Genomic DNA, 24,177 nt, shown 5'->3' on the forward strand with positions numbered 1-24,177 from the left:
AAGGGTTTTTTTCTTTTCCATATGAATATTTAATTACTTCAGTGCAATTTGAAAAAAATCATAACTTATACCAGTGAGTGATTTATTGGGTGTTTATAGATCGATATTTTTAACTATAACTTGGCATTTGCAGAATGATGATTGTCAAAGCTACAATTTTAATTAGTGAAGGACACAGTAGTAAATAAATAAAATTACCTTTTCTAAAAAGATTTTTATTGGTGAGCCTCTTTCAGGTCAAGTGAAAGGGTATGACTGAGAGCTTAAATACATTAACAACCTGAGAAGATGTTTTTGGGTTTAGAGTGAGGTTGTCTTAGGCCTGGGCTCTGTCTACTGCCGCAGCCGTCAGTTACTTGAGGTAGCAGCTTTGACTGGTCAGTGTTTGGTGTTGGGGAATGGGCTCAATACTTATCTTTATTTAATCTAATCGACTGCAGTTATTTTTTAATTAAACATATTGGGGTGACATTGGTTAATAAAATTATATAGGCTTCAGATGTACGATTTTATAACACATGTCTGTGTATTATATTGTGTGTTCACCACCGTAAGCCAAGTTTCCCTTCATCACCATTGATCCACCTTTACCCTCTTCTGCTTCCCCCACCTTTGCCTTCTCAATTTAAGTTACTTTAACACGAGTTATTTTTTTTTTTATGTATCTTATAAAGAAAAATTTTGACATAGCTCAATTCTAAGCTTTAGGAAACATATTGCTGAATTATTGGAGCAGTATTTCAGTTGGAATAATAGGTGTAAATCAGAGAATTTGGCCATGCTTGATTTTTTTTTTTTTAAGAGAGACAGAGAAAGGGGAAGGGAGAAAGAGAGAAACATCAATTCATTGTTCCACTTACCTATACATTCATTGGTTGCTGCTTGTGAGTGCCCTGACCAGGGATCAAACCTGCAACCTTGGCTTATCAGGGCAGTGCTCTAATCAACTGAGCTACCAGGCCAGGTCCTTGATGGTATAATGGTATTTGGTCTGTTTTGGAAGTTATATATAATTCAACCTTCTTCAATGAAATAGAAAATAATTGAATTTGCTTAGCATGTTGAGAAATGCAGCAGTAGGTAAAGCTGGCAAGGTGGATTTGAGACCTTGTGAGGAGGTCTTTGGGTCACTATGCTAACGACTTGGAAGTTTATTTTGTAGGCTGGGGGTATTGAGGGATGGGGAAAAAGTTATATTAGCCATTGTTAGTGCTCAAATATTTATTAATTTGATTTATAATGGGTAGATAGTGCACCCATTTTTCTGTCCACCCATTTTTCTACTCCTGTGGCTTATAGTATATATTTGCAGGTAGTCTCCCAAGAATTAAGGCTTTGAATTGAGAATACTTTCTGATAATCTAAGCTGTCATTTTACATAATCAGGAGATGCTCATTAGTGCCAAACTAATGAAAGCATTTCTTCTTCATTTAGTTTTGCACAAACACCGAAGTACCAATGATGCCAGGTAGAAGATGGGTAGAGGTTGGGGAAGATGAGTAAGACAAAATTTCTGGTCTCAAGTTGCTCACAGAGTAGTAATGTCCAGTCAGCCGCTAGTCAGGCAATTCTAAGACAGTATGTTATGGTTTAGGGAAGCTCAAGATGCTTTGGAGCCAGAGAAGAGTAGACCTAATCCAGATAGAAGGGAGAAGTGTTTGTGAAGGCTCAGGATGAGCTTCCAGAAGACAGAGCTTGTATGGCAGATTTTAGTAACATGTTTGTTACTCTCCTAGTTGGTGGGAAGCTAGTTTCTGTAACAACACCCCCTTCTGCTCTTCTCTTTTCTGTGATGGTTCCTTCTTGATCTCATTGCCTGGCTTTTCTTCTATTTATCTTTTAAAGGCAGATTTCCTCCAGAGTTTCATTTTGGGCTGCCTCTCTGTATTGGGAGAGTCATGTTCCATTTTCATTACCACTGTGCTGATGATTCCCTGGCCAGACTTGGCTCACAGAGTGTTAGACCTATATCTCCCAGACACTTGGTGTGACCCCACATTGGGACATAGCAGCCCAACAATAACCAGACGTGTTTACAGACACTTAAAAGTTAAATGCTGCCCCACTTGGTGGTTGATCTCCTGGCACCAACACAGCTGTGAATACAAACGTAGTAATGCAGATACATCCAGATAATCCTTAATGTCAAATTTTTTATGTTACCATAAAAATGAAAATTTAAGATGAAGACCCCTGAGGCAGTGTCTGAGAACCATAAACCTCACTGAGGAACACCAAACTTTTTCATCTTTATTTCCCTTTAGTCCTGTCTTATCTGATATGAAGCTGATCCAGTACAAAGCCCTGAGTGATCTGGCTTTTAGCCTACCTCAACCACACTGTCTCTTGTCACCTTACCCACTTTCCTTCAGTACCAGGCTAATTACTTTTCCTTAAACACATCATGTTTCCTTCCCCCTGTACTTGTCTTTTCCCCTCCTTTCTTACTGAATCTTTTGAGACCCAGGGAAGTTATCTTGCAATATAGATACATGCTCCTGTTTATTACTATTTGCATGGGTATCTAATATTTATTTATGTAGGCCCATAGTCTGTCACAAACCAATGATATTAAGCTTATAACAGCAATGCAGTATTGAAGTAGGAAAGCATTAACTCAGTTGGATGTATAGTCACTGTGGGAGAGAGGCACAGGGAACTGAGAATTTTCTCCAATTGCATGGTGGGTCACCGTGGGCAGAGTTCCTGAAGGAGGACGTAGCAAGGAAAATGGATGTCAGAAGCTGTGGTCTGGTCCAAACCAAAGGAATAAGTAGTAACCATTTTTATGAGGTGATATGCCTGTAAGTCAAACAGAATTTTGTATTCGATTTTTTAAAAAGAAATAAAAGGTCATAAATAAAGTTTGGTATTTGGCATTTTGGGCTAAGTCATTTTCTTAATGATAAAACAATGTAGGTGTGACGTCTTTTGCCAAGCATTGTCATTCACTCTTGGTTTGTTTTTAAGAATTGGTGCATATGGAATAGTTTGTTTCATGCTTGACAGTAACACCAAGACTTTGGAAAGTAATTCAGTTTCACATTATGCTAGCTTTTGCCAGTAAGAGTTGTACCTTGGTGTTTTACCCGTAAAGATAATGAAAGTGATTTAGTCAGTGTTCTTTTGAATAATCCAAATCAAGTTGTTTTCTTTTGAACTTGGGGAAAAAGAACTCTTCATATACTTACTATTAATATTAGAAGTCATTTAATTCTATCAGTTTGGAACAGTAGTTTACTGATACTTGAAAAAACTCAAAGGAAATTCCCTATTTTCACAGATAAGCAGCAAAGATGAAGATTTTTTAGACCTTTCTGTTGACGTGGAACAAAATACATCAATTACTCACTGTTTAAGGTAAGTATTTATTCATTGTGAAATTTAATGAATAACTTCAGTTTAGAGTATTTCTAAATGAATACATGATTCTTCTGCCATAGACAAAATTAACTTATTTTGAATTTTACACAGGGGTTTTAGCAACACAGAAACTCTGTGCAGTGAGTACAAATACTACTGTGAAGAATGTCGCAGCAAACAGGAAGCACACAAACGGTAATTTAGTGTTTTTGGAATTTTCAGTGATTCTTTGACAGTGGATATTGTAGATGGGCTTTTCTAGCTGAAGGTGATCTATCAAAATTTACACTGAATAAACATTTTTTAATTTTATCACCAACAGTCAAGATCGCTAAGTAATTACTAGATAAAGGATATTCAACTCTGTAACCTTAGTGATTTTTCTGTATTTAACAATTGTTTAATAATCATGAACCAGTATAGTTAAAGTATTTGATTTGGAAACTCTTGATTATATAAACTTTTTTCTTGGTGAGGGACAAAGGACTTTTCTTAGCCCCATCCTAGTCTCTGCCGTTCTTACACTGGATTTTATACCTTCTCATAGTATATCATTGTAGAGATGGGAATTCAGTTCCAAGAAAGGGAGTCATCGTCATCATCCTTGTTATTTTACTTTGTGCTTGGAAACAAACAATCTCAGGCTCAGAGAAAAGTTGTAGAACCAATGCCAAGAATGCTTTTTTATGCTAAACCATTTGACAGTAAGGTCGTGATGTGATGTCCCATGATTTTGGACACTTTAGTAGCGATTTCCTACCAATAGGGAAGTTTTCTTATGTACCGAGTCCATCCAAGTCAGGAAAGTAACACTGACATGTTACTGTTTAGTAGACCTGACTTTAGTGTCACTAATTTCCCAATAATGTCCTTTATTGGAAAGAGGATCCAGTCCAAAATCACACATTGCATTTAGTATTTATGTCTGTTTAGTCATTTACATTTGGAACTGTTCTTTAGTCTTTTCTTGACTTAAATAATCTTGACACTTTTCAAAATTACAGATTAGTGATCTTGTAGAATGTCCCACTTCAGGTTCATCTTATGTTTTCTCAAGTTAGGTTTGGGTTATCAGTTTGGAGGTGGGAAGTTTACGGAAGTGATGCTATGTTCTCACTGCATCCTGTTGAGTGGCAAACGGTTCTGCTTTGTGTCATGTTGGGGTTCTATGACACTCCTGGATTTAGTAGTCACCAGAAGGACTCAAAGGACTCAGCATGTGCAGTCACATTCACAGCTAAAATTTGTTTCTCCTCACTGAGAAAAACCATTTTGGTGCTTTGATGAACATATTTTTTTATGTATCTGTATACCTCAACCCACATATGTTCAGACAGATTTTAGAGTATTTCTACAGGACAAATTATGTGTAAGTCCACGGAAAGACACCAATACAGAAATTGCGTACTTTCCACTAGGATGGAGTAGCAGCCCTTCTGATATCCTACAGTGTGATATTGGACAAGTCTTTTTGGATCTCACTTGGATTAGTTGATTTCTAAGATCCCTATCATCTCTAAAAGTCTGTAGTTTCTAGTCTCAAAATAAGATTATGTCGTATGTACAGATCATAGTTCTTATTAAAGAAACAAAAGTCAGTTTAACTTAAAAAGGTTTCCATCTGGATGGATAAAAACTACATCATCATTTCAGTGGATGCAGAAAAAGCCTTTGACAAGTCCTAGCTGGTGTGGCTCAGTGGATTGAGTGCTGGCCTGTGAACCAAAAGGTCGCTGGTTCAATTCCCAGTCAGGGCACATGCCTGGGTTGTGGGCCATGTCCCTGGTTGGGGGCACGTGAGAGGCAACCAGTCCATGTATCTCTCTCACATCCATGTATCTATATATCCCTCTCTTTCTCCCTCCCAGAAAATGTGTATACAGTAGGAGATTATTCAGCCCTAAAAAGAAGGAAATCATCTCACATGTTACAACATGGATAAAGTTTGAGTGCATAAGTGAAATAGGCCAGTCACAAAAAGACAAATTCTGTATGATTCCAGTTTTATGAAGAATCTAAAGGAGTCAGGTTCTCAAAAGTAAAATGGTGGTTGCTAGGGTCGAGGAAGAGGAATGGGGGTTGTCCGGTGGGCATAGTCAGTGAGGTGAAGATCTCCATCTATTTGCACAGTGACGTCCATGCATCTAAAATTACTGTACTGAGTCTTAAAAGGGATTAAGATGGTAGTTTATGTTACGTGTTTTTCTACCTCAATAAAAACTGCACATGAAGTGTCATTCATGATGCATGTTCGAATTAATATAAGGACATTGTCTTTTAAAAGTTTCAATTTGGAAACTCTGGAGAATGATTTCTGGAAATCTTATTAATATGCCATAAAATACCGTATTTTTAGGACCATAAGACGCACCTAGGTTTTAGAAGAGGAAAATAGGAAAAAAATTTTTGAAGCAAAAAATGTAAAATATTTAATAACATAAATAACAAAATATTTGACCAATCATTGTAAATGTAAACTACATTTACCAGCCAGGTATGCTACATTCAGACCATAAGACGCATCCCCCTTTCCTCCCAAATTTGGGGAAGAAAAAGTGCATCTTATAGTCTAAAAAATATGGAAAATATTCTGTGATCCAGTGAATTGGCTACATAATAACATATCCTGGTAGTTGTTTATGCTTCATATTGTAGACTCTGAGAGACCCACAGAATAAAAGAAATGTATTGTTATCTAGCTTTTTACAGAGTTTATTGCATATAGACTCCTTGTATACAGCGTACTTACTGAACTGTGTATAGCACAGTCCAGGAGAAATATTAGCTTGGAAAATGGGGTGTAACAGTCATAGACTTTTATTTAGTGGGACGACAGAGCACACGGGGAAGTGGAAGGATGTCCCTGGGGAACTGGAATGAAAAGGGATTCGATGGCTTTGTTTCAGGTGGTAGTTCCCTCTCTTCTGGGCCTTGGGGAGGGAATGGTGCTGCGATTTTTAAAGAGCAGTATTTCTGTTGCCTCTCTCTCACTTTGATGATGAGTGATCGTGGACTGTGAGCTGAGCCAGTCTGACTGGCTCTCTGCCTACACAAGCTTCCTTTCTCTTTGTTTGCTGTGCTTTCCCTTTATTCCATACTCGGCTTAGCCCACTTTTAGGACCACAGCTGTAGTTGTGAGGCATCAAAGAAGACTCCTTCAATGCCCAGGTGACTCAGTGTCAAGGTGTCATGTCCATATGTCTGTCTCTATCTGCTCTAGATCTCAGAATTGAGATTCTTTCTATTCCTGTGATCAAGTCCTTCCCTTCTCCTTTTTCATAACTGGACCCATATCTTGCTCCATGTGTCCGGGTCCTATATAGTAAGTGCCACATCTGGACCTTTTCAGCAGTAGGAGTTTGTCTCCGTGGAGTCGGCATCCCCAGTTACTCTTGCACATGCCCCATCTTAATCTGTTCAGGATGCTGTAACAAAATACCATGGACTGGGTGGATTATGAACAACAGAAATTTCTTTCTCAATTCTGGAGACTGGCAAGTCCAAGGTCAAGGCACCAGCATGGTCATGTTCTGGTGAGGACCCTCTTCCTGGTTCATAGCTGGTGTTTTGTCACCTTGTCCTCACATGGTGGGAGGGTGCCAGCAAGCCCTCTTGCCTCACATACTACACAGGGATCCCATTCATGAGGGCTATACCTTCATGACTAAGTGCCTCCTAAAGGCCCCTGTTTACTGAAACCATCACTTTGGGCATTTGGGTTTCTTTCTTTTTTAATATATTTTATTGATTATGGTATTACAGTTGTTCTATTTCCCCCCACCCTGCACACCCCCTCCCCCACCATTCCCCCCTTTAGTTTATGACCACATGTCTCAAGTTCTTTAGATTCTATATTTCCCCTACTATTCTTGCTCTCCCCCCATCTATTTTCTACCTACCCTCTATGCTACTTATTCTCTGTTCTTTCTCCCCCCTTCTCCTCCTCCCACTCCCCTGTTGCTAACCCTCCACGTGATCTTCATTTCTATGGTTCTACTCCTGATCTAGCTGTCCTCTTAGTTTGCTTTTGTTTTAGGTGTGGTTGTTAATAACTGTGATTTTGCTGTCCTTTCACTGTTCATCTTTTTTATCTTCTTTTTCTTAGGTAAGTCTCTTTAACATTTCATATAATAAGGGCTTGGTGATGATGAACTCCTTGAATTTGATCTTATCTGAGAAGCACTTTATCTGTCCTTCCATTCTAAATGAAAGCTTTGCTGGATAGAGCAATCTTGGTTGTAGGTCTTTGGTTTTCATGACTTGGAATACTTCTTTCCAGCCCCTTCTTGCCTGTAAGGTCTCTTTTGAGAAATCCGCTGACAGTCTGATGGGCACTCATTTGTAGGTGGCTGTCCCCTTATCTCTTGCTGCTTCTAGGATTCTCTCCTTCATTTTAATCTTGGCTAATGTAATTATGATGTGCCTTGGTGTGTTCCTTCTTGGGTCCAACTTCTTTGGGGCTCTGAGCTTCCTGGATTTCCTGGAAGTCTATTGCCTTCGGCAGATTGGGGAAGTTCTCCTTTATTATTTGTTCAAATAAGTTTTCCACTTGTGGCTGTTCCTCTTCCCCTTCTGGTACCCCTATAATTCAGATGTTGGAACGTTTAAAGATGTCCTGGAGGTTCCTAAGCCTCTCCTCATTTTTTTGAATTCTTGTTTCTTCATCCTTTTCTGTTTGGTCAGTTTTTCTTCCTTCGGGTCCACTCCCTTGATTTGGGTCCCAGTTTCCTTTCCATCACTATTGGTTTCCTGTGCGTTTCCCTTCATTTCAATTAGTTTAGCCTTCATATGTTCCTCTAATTTGTGACTAAAATCAACCAGTTCTGTGAGCATCCCGATCACCAGTGTTTTGAACTGTGCATCTGAAAGTTTGGCTATTTCTTGGTCGCTTAGAGTTATGGGCTCTGGGGATTTGAGTTTTTCTTGAGTCATAATGTTTTGGTCAAGTTGCGCCTGTTAGGTATGAGGAGTGGAGCCTTAGGTGTTCACCAGGGCGGGGCCATCCAGGTTGCTGGTTTGTGAGGCTATATGTGGGGGCGGGTTCAGGGAGGGAGAAGAGCTGTCCCCTCTGCTGCTTCCCGCCGCTGGGGCCTACTTGGTCTGTCTCACTGCTCACTCCTTCGCTTGGTTTATCTGCACGCGAATGTGTGACTGCGGTCAGCCCTCAGTGGGTCCACCTGCTGCTACTCCAAACCTGGGATCCGCCCACGGCTGCCTGTGCGCCTGGGTCGTACACCCCAGTCGGTCTGGTGGATCTTCCCTGCCTGACCCTGCCCCGCTTTGCTCTGCTGCTGGCTCTGCCCCTCTTACCGGTCTGGCTGAAGGTTTTGTTGTTGTCAGACTTACATATAGTTCAATTTTCTGTGGTTTCGCTGTGTCTTTGTTGCTAAAACTTGGTTGTTTTTAAACTTGGTTGTGCGAGAAGGCAAAGTGTTTCCACCTATGCCTCCATCTTGGGGGAAGTCTTCGGCATTTAGGTTGCAACATAGGAAATTTTGAGAGGACACAAATATTTAGACCATACTCCTCCCACCCCTTTAAAAATCCTGAATCTGACCTGTGTTTCTGGTTTTCTGGGTCCTTCTGTCTTTTAAAGGTTCATGCTGCGTGCCTGGCAGCATCTGCAGAGAGTGCTCAGCACTCGGTTCCGCTGTGGCTGGTCCCGCTGTGGCCGGGGCACTCCGTGGGCCTCACCCATCCACCAGCCTGTCCTTCGTTTATAGCACAGGCCTGGAGGCAGGTTCTGTCCTTTGTGCCTCCTCTCAGGGCTCACGTCCCCGTCTGCTAGTGTCCTCCTCACATGCAGTGCCAGCATTGTACTTTCTTCTCATTCCTTAGCCTGATTGGCTCTAGTTAGTCCTTGTCGGTGCTACAGTTTATAAGAGTGTGGAACTTTATGTCTGTACAATTGCTAAACTTTTCTTTGTGGTCAGGGGTTCTCTACTAACAGTATATAGTGAATTTTTATGTGCCTGTGCTGGGATGTTAAATATCTCTGTGTCCGAGTTTGCAAACTAGTGAGTACCTTTTGGACCAAATTTTGTCTATAGACTTCATTGGTTGGCTCACACAGTTTATACAAGTAGGATATTTTACTTTAAAAAAATGGTTGCTGGCTATTCTTGGGGGGGAAAAGTCTAAACAGCAGACAGCATTGGGCCTGCATTTCATGGTGCCTTTGATCGCCTGCAGCTGAGTAGTTGGTATTCTAGTTAGTAGTTAGCACTGGGTGCAGAAGGTGTCAGGTCTCCAGCCCCTCCCCCTCCTGTGGATTGCTTGTACTTCTGGCTCTTTGGAGGACTCCCTTTCCACTGCAAAAATTGGGGAATTTTTCATGTTTGACTGACAGGAAAGGAGAAAGTGAAAGCCCATCAATCCTTGCTGTGGTTGAGAGAAATTCACAGTCCAGAATTTCCCTGGAGGACTGACTTGGGGAGCTGTCCTCTGGGATTTTGCCTGCTGTGGACCTGTTCTCCGCTTCCCTCAGTCTGCCCTTGAGTGCCGCCTGCACAGATCTCCCAGTAGGACCCAAAATAGGGAGGCTGTGCTCCTCCTTACCGCAGTCTCAGCACCTGCTGTGACGGGCCGTGGTCATTTGAGTTTGTAACCTTGTGTATATAATGTGGGCGATAAATTCTTTCAAAGAAAGTAAGACCTGTGGTCTACTTATTCCCAGTCTCATGGGAAAATACTTGGATTGGATTGGAAGATGACATGCTTGTTTTGAAAATTCACATTATTGACCAGCATTAAGTTTCTGGAATATTTAAGGTGGAGTGCGGGTGTTTCCCTTTAGAAAAAGAAATACGCTGTACAGATTTTTAAATGCCCCTTCCATTTTGGTACCACTTTGTTAATTTAGGAATATAAGGGAATCTTTCCATTTTATTTTTATAGTTACTGATTTTTAGAAAGAACCTGAGGCATAAATCATCCACTCATTTAGTGTAACTATTACATCATCACCAAGTGGGGTTTATATGTTGCTGGATCCAATTTGCTAATGTTTTGTTCATGGTTTTCACATTATGGAGTCTCATGGGAGACACTGGTCTGTAATTTTATCTTCTTGTAATACCTTTGTCAGGTTTTTGTATTGGGTTTATGCTGGCCACAAAAATGAGTTGGGGGTTATTCCCTTCTCCTCTTTTATTGAATAGTTTATATAAGATAAGTTTTGTTTCTTTCTTAAGTGTTTGATAGAATTCCCCTGGGGTACCGTTTGGTCCTGTTTCTATTGAGAAGTGGGGAGGTTTTGATTACAAGTAGATTTGTGAATATTTAGATTGCCTATTGTTTCTTGTTTTCAGGTTTGGTAAAATTGTGTATCTGTTTTTTAAGATGTTTGTTTCATCTAAGTTCATTTCATGCTGAGAAAATCTGGATCTACATTCTACTGGAAATTTTTAAAGGATATTGTGGTTTTTGGTGTTTTGAAAGAATTTGTTTTAGCAGCTCTAGATGGATCTGATGTATATAAGTTGGATTATTAGTTATATAATTTTATATCTTGATTTTTTTGCTTTCCATAAATATTTTCCTGGGCAATTTAGTAAGTTTCACCATCACTTTTGTTTGAAGTTATATAATACTCTATGTTTATATTGTAATATATTTCAACATTTCTTATTGTTGAATAGTGAAGATTTTTCCCAATTTTCTGTGATACTAAAGAAACTAGGAGAGTTTTTCTCAGAAGTCTTCTATTTGAGATAGATTTAATTTAATTTCTAGAAAGGGGCTTACTGAGACAAAGACCATAAAAAGCTCCTAATTCATATTGTTAGATTGCTTTCCAGGAATGACTAAGAGTTTGCCTTTGTTTTTGCTAATGTTTTTTCAAAGGCCAGGTTAGCAGAATAGTAAATATTTCTGGAATGATAAGCTGCCCACCACATTTAAGATCTGTAGAATGCAGATTTAGTATAAATGCTATAAAATTATTGTTTTCACTTCATTAGAGACGGCGGCTTAGTAAATTTTTTTTTTTTAATCATGAGAAGTGTTCTGCAGCACTGCACACGCACAGAATTCAGTTCTGCAGCATCTGTTAAGTGTCTGTCCTGTGCCAGGCACATTACTAGCGGAGAAATAAAGTGAAAGGAATGGTTTTGGCCTGCCAGCAAGTCGGACCTGGAAGAAGAGAAAGACCCATAATCATATAAATACTTAGAGTGATAAACTATGCGTATATAAAGTAACTCTGTAAAGTGCTGAGGGAAGGTTAAAGAGAGCAGTTATTTTTGGCAGAGGGTATAACATTTGAGCCTTTGAAAGAGTGGACCATTGCTAGGAGAAGCAGGAGCGCAAAGGTAACCCAGCGCATTGTAAAAATTATTTGCAGTGTGAAGGGTAACCTATGTTTCACAATTAAAAACTTAACTCCTAAAATTTTCTGATTATTTTACTCTCTTTCTAGTATCCATGCAGTCGTATTCTTAATATGCAGTGATTTCTTTCTGGCAAACACCTTTAGTAGAATGGTCTTTAATCTTTCTCATTCTGTCCTCACTTTACCATTTATTTAAATCATTTTTTATTTTTAAATTACAGTTGACATAGAATATTATTTTTAGTTTTAGATGTACAACCCAGTAATTACACATTTCATAACTTACTAAGTGACCATCCCAATAAATCTCTTACCTATCTGGTAGCATACATAGTTAATTAGAATATTATTCACTGTATTCCCTATGCTGTATTTTACTTCCCCATGACTATTACTGCAACTACCAATGTTGACTTCTTAATCCCTTCACCTTTTCACCCAGCCCTCCACCCCACCACCCCACCCCACCCCACTGTCTGGCAGCTGTCAAAATGTTCTATCTATGAGTCTGTTTCTGTTTGTTCATTTGTTCTTAGATTCAGTTGTTGATAGATATGCATTTATTGCCATTTTATTGTTCATCATTTTATCTTTTTTTCCCCATAAGGAGACCCTTTAACTGTAATCCTGGTTTGGTGGTAATGAACTCTTAGCTTTTTTGTGTCTGGAAAGCTCTTTATATGTTCTTCCATTCTAAATGATAGCTTTGCTGGGTAGAATAGAATAATCTTGGTTACAGGTCCTGGCTTTTCATCACTTTGAATATTTCTTGCCAACCCTTTCTGGCCTGCAGAGTTTTTGTTGAGAAATTAGCTAATAGTCTCATGGCAGGTCCCTTGTAGGTAACTAACTGCTTTTCTTTTGCTGCTTTTAAGATTCTTTCTTTGTCTTAAACTTTTTGCACTTTAATTATGTTGTATCTTGGTGTGGGCCTCTTCGGATTCATCTTGGACTCTGCATTTCCTGGTATGTTGTCTGTGTCCTTCATGGAGTTAGGGAAGTTTTCTGTCATTGTTTGTCAAATAGGTTTTAAATTTCTTGCTCTTTCTTCTTCAGGCAGCCCTGTGATGAGGATGTTGGTACACTTGAAGTTGTCTTGACTCCTTAAGTTATCCTCATTTTTTGGATTCTTTTTTCTTTTTGCTGTTCTGGTGGGGTGTTTTTTGCCTCATATTTCGAATTGCTGATTTGATTCTCAGTTTCATCTACTATAGTGTTGTTTCCTTATAAAGTATTACTGATTTTAGTTACTGTTTTCTTCATTTCTGACTGATTCTTTTTTATGGTTTTCGTGTCCTTTTTTACGCTGTTGAGGTTTTCACTGAGTTTATCTATTCATCCTCCAAGTTTATTGTTCCTCCTTATAACCAGTATTTTCAACTCTGCATCTAGTAGCTTGCTTGTCTCCATTTTGTTTAGTTCCTTTTCTGGAGTTTTGTTCTGTTCTTTCATTTGGGCCATGTTTCTTAGTCTCCTCATTTTGACAGCCTCCCTGTGTTTGACACACCTCATTTTTGACAGGCTCCAAGGTAAAGCTGCCATGATGCTAGGCTTGGTAGCATGTCCCAGTGTAGTGGTGGGTGTCTTGTAGGGTCCAGTGGCACAGCCTCCCTGTTCTCCAGAGCTGGGCACTCAGGTGTACTGCCAAGCTCTGGCGAGTGCTCACTTCATGTGGTTTGGTGATAATGGGTGGGGTGGGGTTGTATTAAGATGTTCAAAATATTGCTTTCTTAATATAAAAATAATTGGTAGAACTATGCAAAGTGGGCAGTGCTGGGTTAAGACTGACCATTAACTATTTGTTAATTGAATCATAAAATTTGATAATTCTTTGAAGGATATGGCGTCTTTTATGAAATTTTATTTTATGTTTATTTTAATAGGATGAAAGTTAAAAAACTGCCCATGATTCTAGCTCTACACCTGAAGAGATTTAAATATATGGATCAACTTCATCGATATACAAAACTTTCTTACCGGGTAGTTTTTCCTTTAGAACTTCGTCTCTTTAACACTTCAGGCGATGCAACCAATCCTGACAGAATGTACGACCTTGTTGCTGTAGTGGTTCACTGTGGAAGGTAATTGCAGCTGTGGGGGCTGGCAGTAAGAGCGCGGGCTGGGGAACTATGTGCGTTCAGGGTGTTCCTGCGGGCTTCCCGGCAGACCTTTCAGAGGTTCTCATCCGGATCCGTTTTATCATTTCCTCCTTAAAACTTGTATATCTGCTAAAATATATTGTTGTCTGGGTGTGATTTTTATTTAAGTTTATTGGGGAGACACGTTGATTAATAGCATACAAGTTCCAAGAGTACAATTTTGTAGTATGTCATCTGTACACTCCATAGTAGTCTCACCACCCACAGTCTTGTCTCCCTGTGTGTCTATAAATGTCACCACCCCCTCTACCTTCTTATGCTCCTCCTATTCCCTTCGCCTCTGGATTTAAATTTTGTTCTTATTGTTGAAATATTATTCTTAAGAACTTTAAGGCCTATTTTCTTCTTCTGTTTTTTAAAAATATTTTTATGTTTTTGTTTTTGGTAAAAAGGATGGTGCCTAAGTAGCTTTGCAAAATAAATTATTTCTGAGATTTGTTGGGTATGTTCTTGTGTTAATGGTTGTGAAACCATTTTAAATGGCTGTGGATATAATCTGCCAAGATAAATGTTTTTTTTCCCTTAGTGTATTTATTTCCTGTTAGCCAATTTAGTGTGATGTGTTCCACTCTTTGTACCTCAATTTATAAAATAGCTCAAAAATTCTTAAACTGCAAGACCATCACATAGTCAGAATTTATATTTGAAATATAAGTCTTCGTTGACTGTTAAGAATTTCCTGTTATAGTTGTAAAGTAGGCACTCATCCTTTCCCCCAAGGTTTGGGGGAACATACTAACGATATGTTTTATTCACCTAAAAAAGTCGTGGCCTCCCTGCTCTCTATTCATCATATGACACCTGGAAGTCAGCTCTCTGTCATAACAGTTTTGAACCTGCATGGCCTGCATTAGCCTGTCTTCGGGTGTTTTATACTTTGCTGTCATCTTTCTGTTTTTGGAGCATTTGATTTTTAAAGTAAAAGCGATGACATCTGAATGCACGAAAACAGTAAGAGATAACTCAACCTGTAGTTATTCAGACCAGAGGCTGTAGAGGCAGAGAAGTCTGGGTTTCAGTTCTCACTTCATCATTTCTGGTCAGTGTGACCTCATACAGAGCTCCCTGAATGTCAGTGTTCTCTGCTATAAAAGGTAAAAATAATAACTACCTTACTTCATTGTTAGGATTAAAAGGAAAATGTAAATTACTTAGCTCCTGCTACTGTTTTAATAAAAATATAATTATAACGTTAGCTTTTCACACCCTAACTTTACCATTCTGTAGCCATTTCATGTTCAGTGACAGTTTTACCCAATTTAAATTCTGTTCCATCTTTTGGAATTGCTCTACTCACAAGATCTTGAACTCGGGGATTCCTGATCATAACCCTGGGCTCCCTCCCCTGTCTGTCTTCTTTTAAAATTTAATCCATCCTTTTCCCCTTACAGCTTCTTAACTCTTGACCTTTCTTTTTAACCCTTTCCTTGGTCTCATGTGCTTCTCCTCCCAGCCTCATGACCAGTCAGCTGTCACGTCTTGCCGCCTGTCCACGTCTCCAGCCTTAGCTGTTGGAGTGCTGCAGAAGTTGAGGGGTGGGTGCTCGCTGACTCCTCACAGGCCGGCTGACTGCGGGGGGGCTCACTCCTGCCTTAGTTTCTGCACCCCCACACCCCAGTCTCGTATTCCTTTTCTCTCGCTCTGCACCCCTCATGCCTTCTTCCCGACCCCTGCTCTGCCTGTCAAAGCACTGCGTGTCTTCCTTGGTGCTCTTGTCTACAGCCTCATTTTCCCTTGGGTGCTGCTCTGTAGTGTGTTATGTTTATCCATTTATAGGTCTCTTTTCCTTAGGAGGACGGGCACTTTTTAAAATAGGAAATGATTTGTCCATTAAACAAAACACTAATAATATTTTAATTCTTATTTTATTTCTGAGATTTATCTGTAGACACGTTTCCTATCTGTATACAGGGCTCACTTGTCTGCACCCTTTGACTGTTGGGAGATCTCATTTCCGCCATGTTTGTGCCGGTCCAGTTTGCTCGACCTCTAGTCCTAGTGCCTGTCCCGTAGTAGGTTTCTAACAAACACTGGCTGAATTATTGAGTGTTATGCTTTAAGTTCATCTCAAACCCCAACTCCTTTATGTAACTAACCTTTCTCGATTCCTCAGCCCTGTTCCCTCCTCTCTCACTGGATGAGGTCTTGTTTCACAGTCCCCCTGGCTCTGCTTTTATCTCTTGTTCTGTTCACACTCTCGGAGACGCTTACCCCTGACCTGGCAGTGTCTTCGGGTGGGACACTGTCGGTGTCTCTCTAACCCCACAGCAAGGGCACAGAAGGGCACAGTCGTTTGTACATATCAGGCATCCGTGCATGTTGAGCTGGCATGTTTTATGTTTAGAATGCAAATCCCTAACAAACAGCTTCCTTGGGTATAAATTTATTACCTTCAGTCCTTCATCTTATTAATTTCTATAATTAACTTTTTCTACTTTTCTTCAAACTAACTCTTAGCCAAAGGAAAAAGCTGCCTAACGCTAACGTCTGATACCTACTTGTCCTCAGAGCGCCGACCTCCTTCCCTCTCAGGTTCTGTTGTTGTTCACCCTTTCTGTGAGTTTTCTTTCTTCTCAGCCCCATTAAAATTTTCTTTCTCATTTTTTTACCTCTCACTATAAAATACATGGTTTTAAAGATGAATCTTACAGAAATGGACAAGTTAGACTCTTGTAGCATTAAAATCTTTTTTTAAAAAGAATGTTTTGAGATGTTTTCTTCTCTAGCGAAAAGTCCTCTTATTCTGTGCCATTTTGTCAGCTAAGATCCTGTCTCACCTGCAGACCAAGGGATCTGACACGTGGGAACGTGGCAGGTCGCTTATTCTAATATTTGAGGTTGCTTCTTTTAAAACAGTATTCACCGTAAAGAATAATTTGTCTTGAAAATTACTTCAAATTTTATAAGATCAATTATAGAATCACAATTTAATAAAAATTATGTGTTTTTATCATGATAAAAGGATTATATTATAAAGATGTTCACATAAGTGTACATATATATGTGTATATTTAAATCTGTAGACAGTGTTATGCAGTCCCCCAAAAGATCTCTGTTAATTCATACGTTACTTAGATGCAGTTTTGCTCCCTTTGGCACAATTGACAATGTTTGGACTCTCTTTTTTTTGACATTTTATTTTTCTTTTATTTTTTAAAATATTTTATCGTCGTTCAATTACAATTGTCTGCATTTCCCCCTCACCCCAGCCAAATCCACCTCCCTCCCTTCATACATACATTTTTATAATGACTCATACTTAAACTTCAAGAGGTTAAAATCTTTAGCATGGTCTTGCATAAAGCAAAGAAATTTTTTTTAAGAAATAATCTATTTTTACGTATACCTAGATTTCTCTATTCCAGATTTATTTAAAACGAGCTACTGACACAATAATTACAACTTAAAGATAGCACTAATAGTACTAGTCATTGGGCAAAAGTCATTTGTTTTTAAAGAAGTTTATGAAGTTTGAGCTTGAGTTTAGAACCATGAATTTGATATCTTTTTTCCTGCCTTTTCAAGTGTCACATAGGATCTTTCCATGAGAGAAAAACTACTGCTGTGGGAGAGAGACTTAGAGCTGACTCTGCAGCACTGTTGCGTGGTTTATCTCAGCACGCGCTGGCCAGGACCCCTTCTTACCCACCAAAATACCAGAAAACTTCATTTAAATCTTCCATCAAATAAATGCGAACATTATTTCAAAGACAATAAAGAATTTTAATAGCATAGTATAGTAATAGGATACTTGTTATATTTCTCAAAGTAGAGTACTAATTATTTGATTTTAAAATTGAGTGTGAGTTCAAATCAATGTAGCTTGATTTTGGGGAGAATGAATAAGTAAGGAGTATTTTATCCCTTTTGGTTTTTCTACTTTATAGGACATGAAATTTAGGGATAGACAAGTAATATTAACAAATATTTTATTAAATTAACTTTTTTTCCTCTTTGTTTCAGTGGTCCTAATCGAGGCCATTACATTGCAATAGTTAAAAGTCATGACTTTTGGTTGTTGTTTGATGACGATATTGTAGAAGTAAGTAGTTTCTTCATTTCTTATTTTTCTTCAAGGTTGAGCGTGTGTGTGTGTGTGTGTGTGTGTGTGTGTGTGTTTTACTCTTCACATTTTTCTCCCAGCTTCTCGTTTATACATGACAGGCGATGAGTATTAGACATATGTCTGGGTCTTCGAGTTGTAATGTCATTTCTGCTTTGTACCCCCCACATCCAGTCCCAGTGCTTGAATTGTCTGCTGACCTTTACAGTGTTTAGAATGAAACAAGGGGTAGGTTCTAATGACAGAGTTCGTTTTTTTAAAATGTTCATTATTAAAAAAGAAATGTATTGGGCTATAACATACCTATAGAAAAGTACACAAATCTGAAGCAACAGCTTCGTGGATTTTTGCATGGGTGTGCACACACACGTGGGCGTGCACGCATGCATGCCCACACACATCCGGATCAAAGTGTGATATGTTTTCATTGCTCCAGCAAGCTTTCTTTTCCCTTCTCTTCGTTAGTGCCCACAGTTCTCTTTCCCTCTACACACCTTCCTTGAAACCCACTATTTTTACTTTTATCATTATCATTAATATTGCCATCCTTGACTATAAATGCACTTGTCAAATATGACTCATTTTGTGTTTGGCTTTTTTCACTCATCATTATAAATGTGAGATTTCTTCTGGTGGCCTGTAATAGTAGTTCTTACTTGCTGTGGAGTTTTCCATTGTATGAATATACCAGGTTAGAAACTTGGCTTTTGTCCTTTATTGACTATTGTGAATAAAACTACCTTGATTATCCTTATACAGGTCATTTTCTGGACACATGCACTTATTTTCTTAGGTGTATATATTAGGTGTGAGTACATGAAGTTGCCATTTCACAGGTCCCAAATGGTTGACTATTAGTGGTTTCATGTATTTTGGCTGATGCCTAGGAATAGAATTGCTAGATCAAAGGTAGTTGTATGTTCAGTTTTAGAAGAGAATGCTAAACATTTTCTCAGCGTATCTGTATGATTTTGCATTCCCCTAGCAATGTATGAGAGTTATAGTTGCTGCATATTCTCACCAACACTTGGTGTTATCAGTTTTACTAATTTAAGCCATTCTGCTTGTGCAGTTATTTATAAATGAGAAAACAAAAGGCATGTTTTCTGAGAAATATTTAAAGTTTTACTGGATTTAAGCAGTTCAAGGAGTTTGTTTATGTACTCATATTTATATTTTGCCTCACAGAAAATAGATGCACAAGCTATTGAAGAATTCTACGGGTTGACATCAGATATCTCAAAGAACTCTGAGTCTGGTTACATCCTTTTCTATCAGTCTCGGGACTGAGTGGGAACCGTGATGAAGAGATTTCTGCCTCATTTCTTCTCTGGTTATTGCGGAAAGGATCAAGCACTGATTTTTCAAGAAAAGAGAAATGCAGGAAGCTCAGGGGGCGGTAGCACACTTTGCACACAATAAAGCAAAGACTGTGGATTAACAAGCTCTTCCGATCATGGTAGTTGATTTATTTGCTCAGGTATCACGCTATCTGTGCAGTTCCATTCAACGAGGAAGTGACGTCAGAGATAGCAGCTCCTCCTGTAAAACAGCCTTCCGGTAATTGACACGCATGTTCTCTTTATTAATTGTACCAGTAATGATTTGAACTCCTTGGGGTGCAGTAGAAAGAATAGGAATGTGAGCTAGGTTGTGTTGATAATTTAAGGAGGTGATAGAGAACACACTGCATAAACGTACCTGTGTCGAGTATGTGTAGAAAGGATACTCAGTGGTCTTTTCAAGCGTAAACCAGAAATACTTTTGGGCCCAACACTTGCAGTTGCCTTCCTGATATTTAAAAAAAAAAAACAACTAACAGATATTAGAATCCAGTGTCAGGAAGACAAATATGTTTTGCTTCTCTGAAGAAGCTTTTAATAATATACAGTATATGTATATGTAGGGAACAATTGGTCAAAAGTGGCTCTTTGTTTCCCCAAGGGGAAAGACTGGCTTTGTAATTATAATTTTTCCTTATTTATTTTACTTAAAAACTGGTAGAGTCTAAGTATTGTATGAAGTGCCCGTGATTCTGTCAGTAAATTTTAGCATATTTTTACTAGCTTTTGTCAGTATAACTAGTCCTTTTGTTTGTTTCTATTTTAAAGTGAATTTTAAACTGTATTTTAAATTCATAAGATAGATACCTTAAGAAAAATTGCAATGAGAGGAGGTAAATATTCTTTTTTTAGGAGGAACTGATATCTCTGGCTAAAAATATTTATCTTTTGTTATAGTTTATAAGTCAGTTATTTTATTCAGCTTTAATTTCAATAAAATAAGAAACTGTCAAAATTCCCTGTAGTTATTGGAATGATAAGAAACATTCTGGTGCAGTGGTGGTACACCAGTCTTTAGAATTCTTAAATACTCTAATGTTTCAAGTTGAGGTCATGTCTGGAAGATTCGTGTCACAGTTAGGTTATTTTCCAGTGTCATTCTTAACTTGGAAAGAAGGGATCATTCATCATAACCCCAGCAGCCTGGGTAGTTTACTAACAGACCCTTTGAAAATTAATTTTTAATGAAGTAGACCAGGAATACACAAACAAATTCTTTTTCTTCTCTACCTTTACAAATCTTCCTGGAAGAATGTTTAGAAATTAACTTTGTTAAGACTTCCTTCTTTTGGGAGTTTTAAGAAGTAATGTATGTAATTAAAATGTGTGTAAATTATTGCAGTTGACATTTTTCCTTGCAACAAGTAAGTTCTCTGACAGTGGCCAAATGTCACTTGCAGAAAATAATTGAATATATATTCAAAATAATAGCAATCAGGCCTTGGATAGTCTTTATCCGAGTCTTTTCTGGCAGTAATTTTTTTAATTGCTGTAATTTTCTAAACTTACTTTATTAATACTGTTGAATACAAAAAACCAACAAAAAAATCTTTTGTCTGCTGCTATTATTAACATGTAGTGTCTGTATCTTTTAGCTCAGGAAATGACTTCACCTATTCGTTCCATGAACATGTCTCTAACAGGGTCACTTAGCTAATTGGGTTGTTTAACAGATGTGCTAGAAGAAAATTATGATGTATTTTGACAGATTGCTTTTTAAGGTACAGTTTCCAAAGCCTTTTCCTGGCTGGAATTGTTTTGTACAAATCACATAGCCTGGCTGATTTACCAGCATTGCACAGAGAATCACAACCAAGAATGTGGGGAAGGTCATGGCGGGGAGCTGGATATGTTTCTTATTTTGAGGGCTTAACCAAACTGTCTTGGGACGTAAAGCTCTGTTTCGGCAGCTTTCAGCACAGAAAAGGAGAGTAAGGGGAAGCTGAGTCCGTTTTCACAGGAGTCAGGCCGCAGCATGTATGAGAAAGATAGATGAAGTCATTTGCATGAAGGTACAGTGTTGGGATACTATGTTTTGTTTTTCACAGTGTACATGTAAAAACACAGTAAAAGCCAAGGTTACATTTCATGTTAAAGCAGCGACAGCATTCTTCCCGAGTTCCATGGTTAGTCGCACACTGTTCACATCCACACCGTGTCTAACAGTGTGATTTGTCAGGGGAGAGCCTGTGGGGTGATGGTTCTCAATTGACGTTTTACTCTTAGTGCAGCTGCATCTAGGTAAAATGTTTGGAAGCTTATCAGAACTTCAGTTACTTTAGAAACATACATGGTTAAGACTGGGGGGGAAATGCAGACAGAGTAAGAAAAATGGCACATGTGGACAGCGTGGTGAGGTGGTCTCTTGGCTGACAGTGACTGAAATGGGGGCGGGCTTCAGTTCGGAGGTGGCCGCTCGCTGTCTGTGTACATGATTGTTGGGGTGCCCATCCCATATTTTGTATATTGGAATAAAAATTTCTATAAATGACTGTAACTAAAAGTAAATACTCTAAACTAAGTCTCACTTCGAAGTCATATGGCTTCTGCCTTGGCAACTTCACCTTTAGAAGATAACTTCAGACAGGAGCCTTGTGACTTCAGGGGGGAAAAGGAAAGTGTCACATAGAGTCTCGTTGCCTCTAACCATCAGTATAGGGTTTTTCCTCTCCTTGATGGCAGTAGAAAGACCTCGTTTTCATAACATACTACTTCTTTAAAGTATCTTCTTTAAAGATACTTTTCATTAAAGATTCTCTCATGAGGTGTTTAACTGGGAGCTGGGAGGCTAAGGCGCTCAGGTCCTGGCTCTTCAGTGAACTTAACTGTGTGACCTTCGGCAAGTCACTTAACCTCTTTGTGCTTCAGTCTCCCTATCTTGTAAAGTGGGAGTAATACCTACCTCACAGGGTTGTTGTGGGGATTAATTAGATGTAATGTCTGTAAAGCATCTAAGGTTCTTGAAGAAGGCGCTATATAAATATAAAATAATATCTATTAAAGTTGGTTTATTTGTGCTTGTGGGTTTCAAGTGTGTTTTTTTCCTTTTTGCCTGAAATGCATTTGCAGATTAAAATTACACACTTCAGAAATTGTCTTACTGCTCTTGCTCAAAAGTTACTACTGTTGTTACTCAAAGAGAGTTTCCTAGAACAGCATTCCATATTGTATTTTTCTTTTCGGAATAGCATTGTATTTCCCCAAAAAGCCCAAGTTTAAACATTTAAATCTAGAATCATGGAACGTTGGAGGGGAGACACCTTCTAAGTCACTGTCCCTCACATCCCTCTCCCCTTCCAAGGTGGTGGCTGCTCCTGTAAGATTCGGGCTTCAGCGCTTGAGGCCTGCTCGCTGCTGAGTAACTCCTCACACCGCCTCCCCCACTTCCACTTACCTCTTTCCTCCTTTCTGCTTGAATAGTTGTTGATGCCGCCATCGTACGTTGTCCACCCTTCTTCATTCTTGGGAGTCCTCTTCTGGAAGCACTCTTGTCTATCTGTCCATGTGTCTGAAAAAGTGTGCGCAGAATGAACACAGTACTCGGTGAACCAGACTGCGATTGGGGACCTCAGACTGCGTTTTTGTTCTAAGCATCTGTGTCACACACTTCAGACTGAACTTCGAGTAAACAAAATCATCTGTATTCAAGAGAGTTTTTAGGAACTGTTGAAAAGCCAAGACTGCCCATCCCTGTTTACAAATCTCCGTGTTGCCGGTGCCTGTGCATGTATTTTAAAGCCTTTCTGCTTCTTCATTTATGTTTTTTTATGATAGCCTACTACCTTATTTTTACTTAACTTTTTTAGACTTTATTTATTTTTAGAGACAGGTGAAGGAGAGGAAAAAAAGGGAAAGAAATATCCATGTGTGAGAGAAACATCCATGGGTTGCCTCTCACACCCCCCCAGCTGGGAGACCTGGCCTGCAGTCCAGGCATGTGCCCTGATGCGGAGTCAAACCAGCAACCTTTCCGTCTACAGGCCACACCAGCCAGGGTCTACTACCTTATTTTTAATTTTTAGACAGAGAGGAAGGGAGGGGGAGAAGCATCGGAGTGTGGTTGCCTCTCGCACGTCTCCTAGTGGGGACCCAACCCACAACCCGGGCATCTGCCCTGACTAGGAATCAAACTGGTGACCCTTTGGTTCACAGGCCGTGCTCAATCCACTGAGTCACACCAGCCAGGGCCTACTAAATTATTTTTAATCTCTAGAGCTGCTAAAGTAACCATCACTATTGAGTTGATAGTGTGATAGGCCTCATCCGTGGCATTTTACTTTTATTTTTTTAATGTTAAACTTGACAGTAATCACTATGAGGTAGTGATATCCTCATTTTACAAAAGGGGGAACTAAAGCTCTTAGAGGTTGCAGGCAATTTTTCCAAAGTCACTCAGCTGGAAAGTAGGTCAGGTTTCAGATAGGTGTGACCTCATTGCCAAGTTCTTAACCACAGCTGTCATTATCAAAAGATTTTATTTATTGAGGAAAAAACACATAACATAAAATTTACCATTCTAACCATTTTAAGTGTATAATTAAGTGACACTAAGTACATTCACAATGTGCAAATATCACCACTATCCACTTCAAGAATTTTCATCTTCTCAAACAAACTGTGTACCCATTAAATAGTAACTCCTCACACCGCCTCCCCCACTTCCACTTACCTCTTTCCTCCTTTCTGTCTTTATGAACTTGACTGCTTTAGGTACCGCATATACATGGAATCATACAATATTTATCCTTTTGTATCTGGCTTATTTTACTGAGCATGTTTTCAAGGTGTATTCATGTTGTAGCATGTGTCAGAGTTTCCTTTTTAAGACAGTAGTATTCCGTTGTATGTATATACCACATTCTGTTTGTCCATCTTTTCATGGACATTTGGGTTGTAGTCATCTTTTGGCTATCGTA

At 39.0% G+C, this 24,177-nt stretch overlaps 1 protein-coding gene across 2 annotated transcripts in view; it reads left to right on the forward strand.

Moving 5' to 3' along the window:
- The window catches only part of USP12 (ubiquitin specific peptidase 12), a 93,193-nt gene extending 70,915 nt beyond the window's left edge, over positions 1–22,278 (forward strand). For both annotated transcript variants that reach the window (XM_037137137.2, XM_037137140.2), the window contains 5 exons: positions 3,285–3,361; positions 3,476–3,559; positions 13,580–13,777; positions 17,819–17,897; positions 19,107–22,278. In XM_037137137.2, the coding sequence (XP_036993032.1) occupies positions 3,285–3,361; positions 3,476–3,559; positions 13,580–13,777; positions 17,819–17,897; positions 19,107–19,208 (540 nt within the window). In that variant the 3' untranslated portion in view covers positions 19,209–22,278. The remainder of the gene's footprint in view (positions 1–3,284; positions 3,362–3,475; positions 3,560–13,579; positions 13,778–17,818; positions 17,898–19,106) is intronic.
- Positions 22,279–24,177: the final 1,899 nt, after the last annotated feature.

Source organism: Artibeus jamaicensis, unplaced genomic scaffold (genome assembly GCF_021234435.1).
Source record: "Artibeus jamaicensis isolate MK-2021 breed Jamaican fruit bat unplaced genomic scaffold, CSHL_Jam_final contig_793, whole genome shotgun sequence".
NCBI classification, from domain to species: Eukaryota; Metazoa; Chordata; class Mammalia; order Chiroptera; family Phyllostomidae; genus Artibeus; species Artibeus jamaicensis.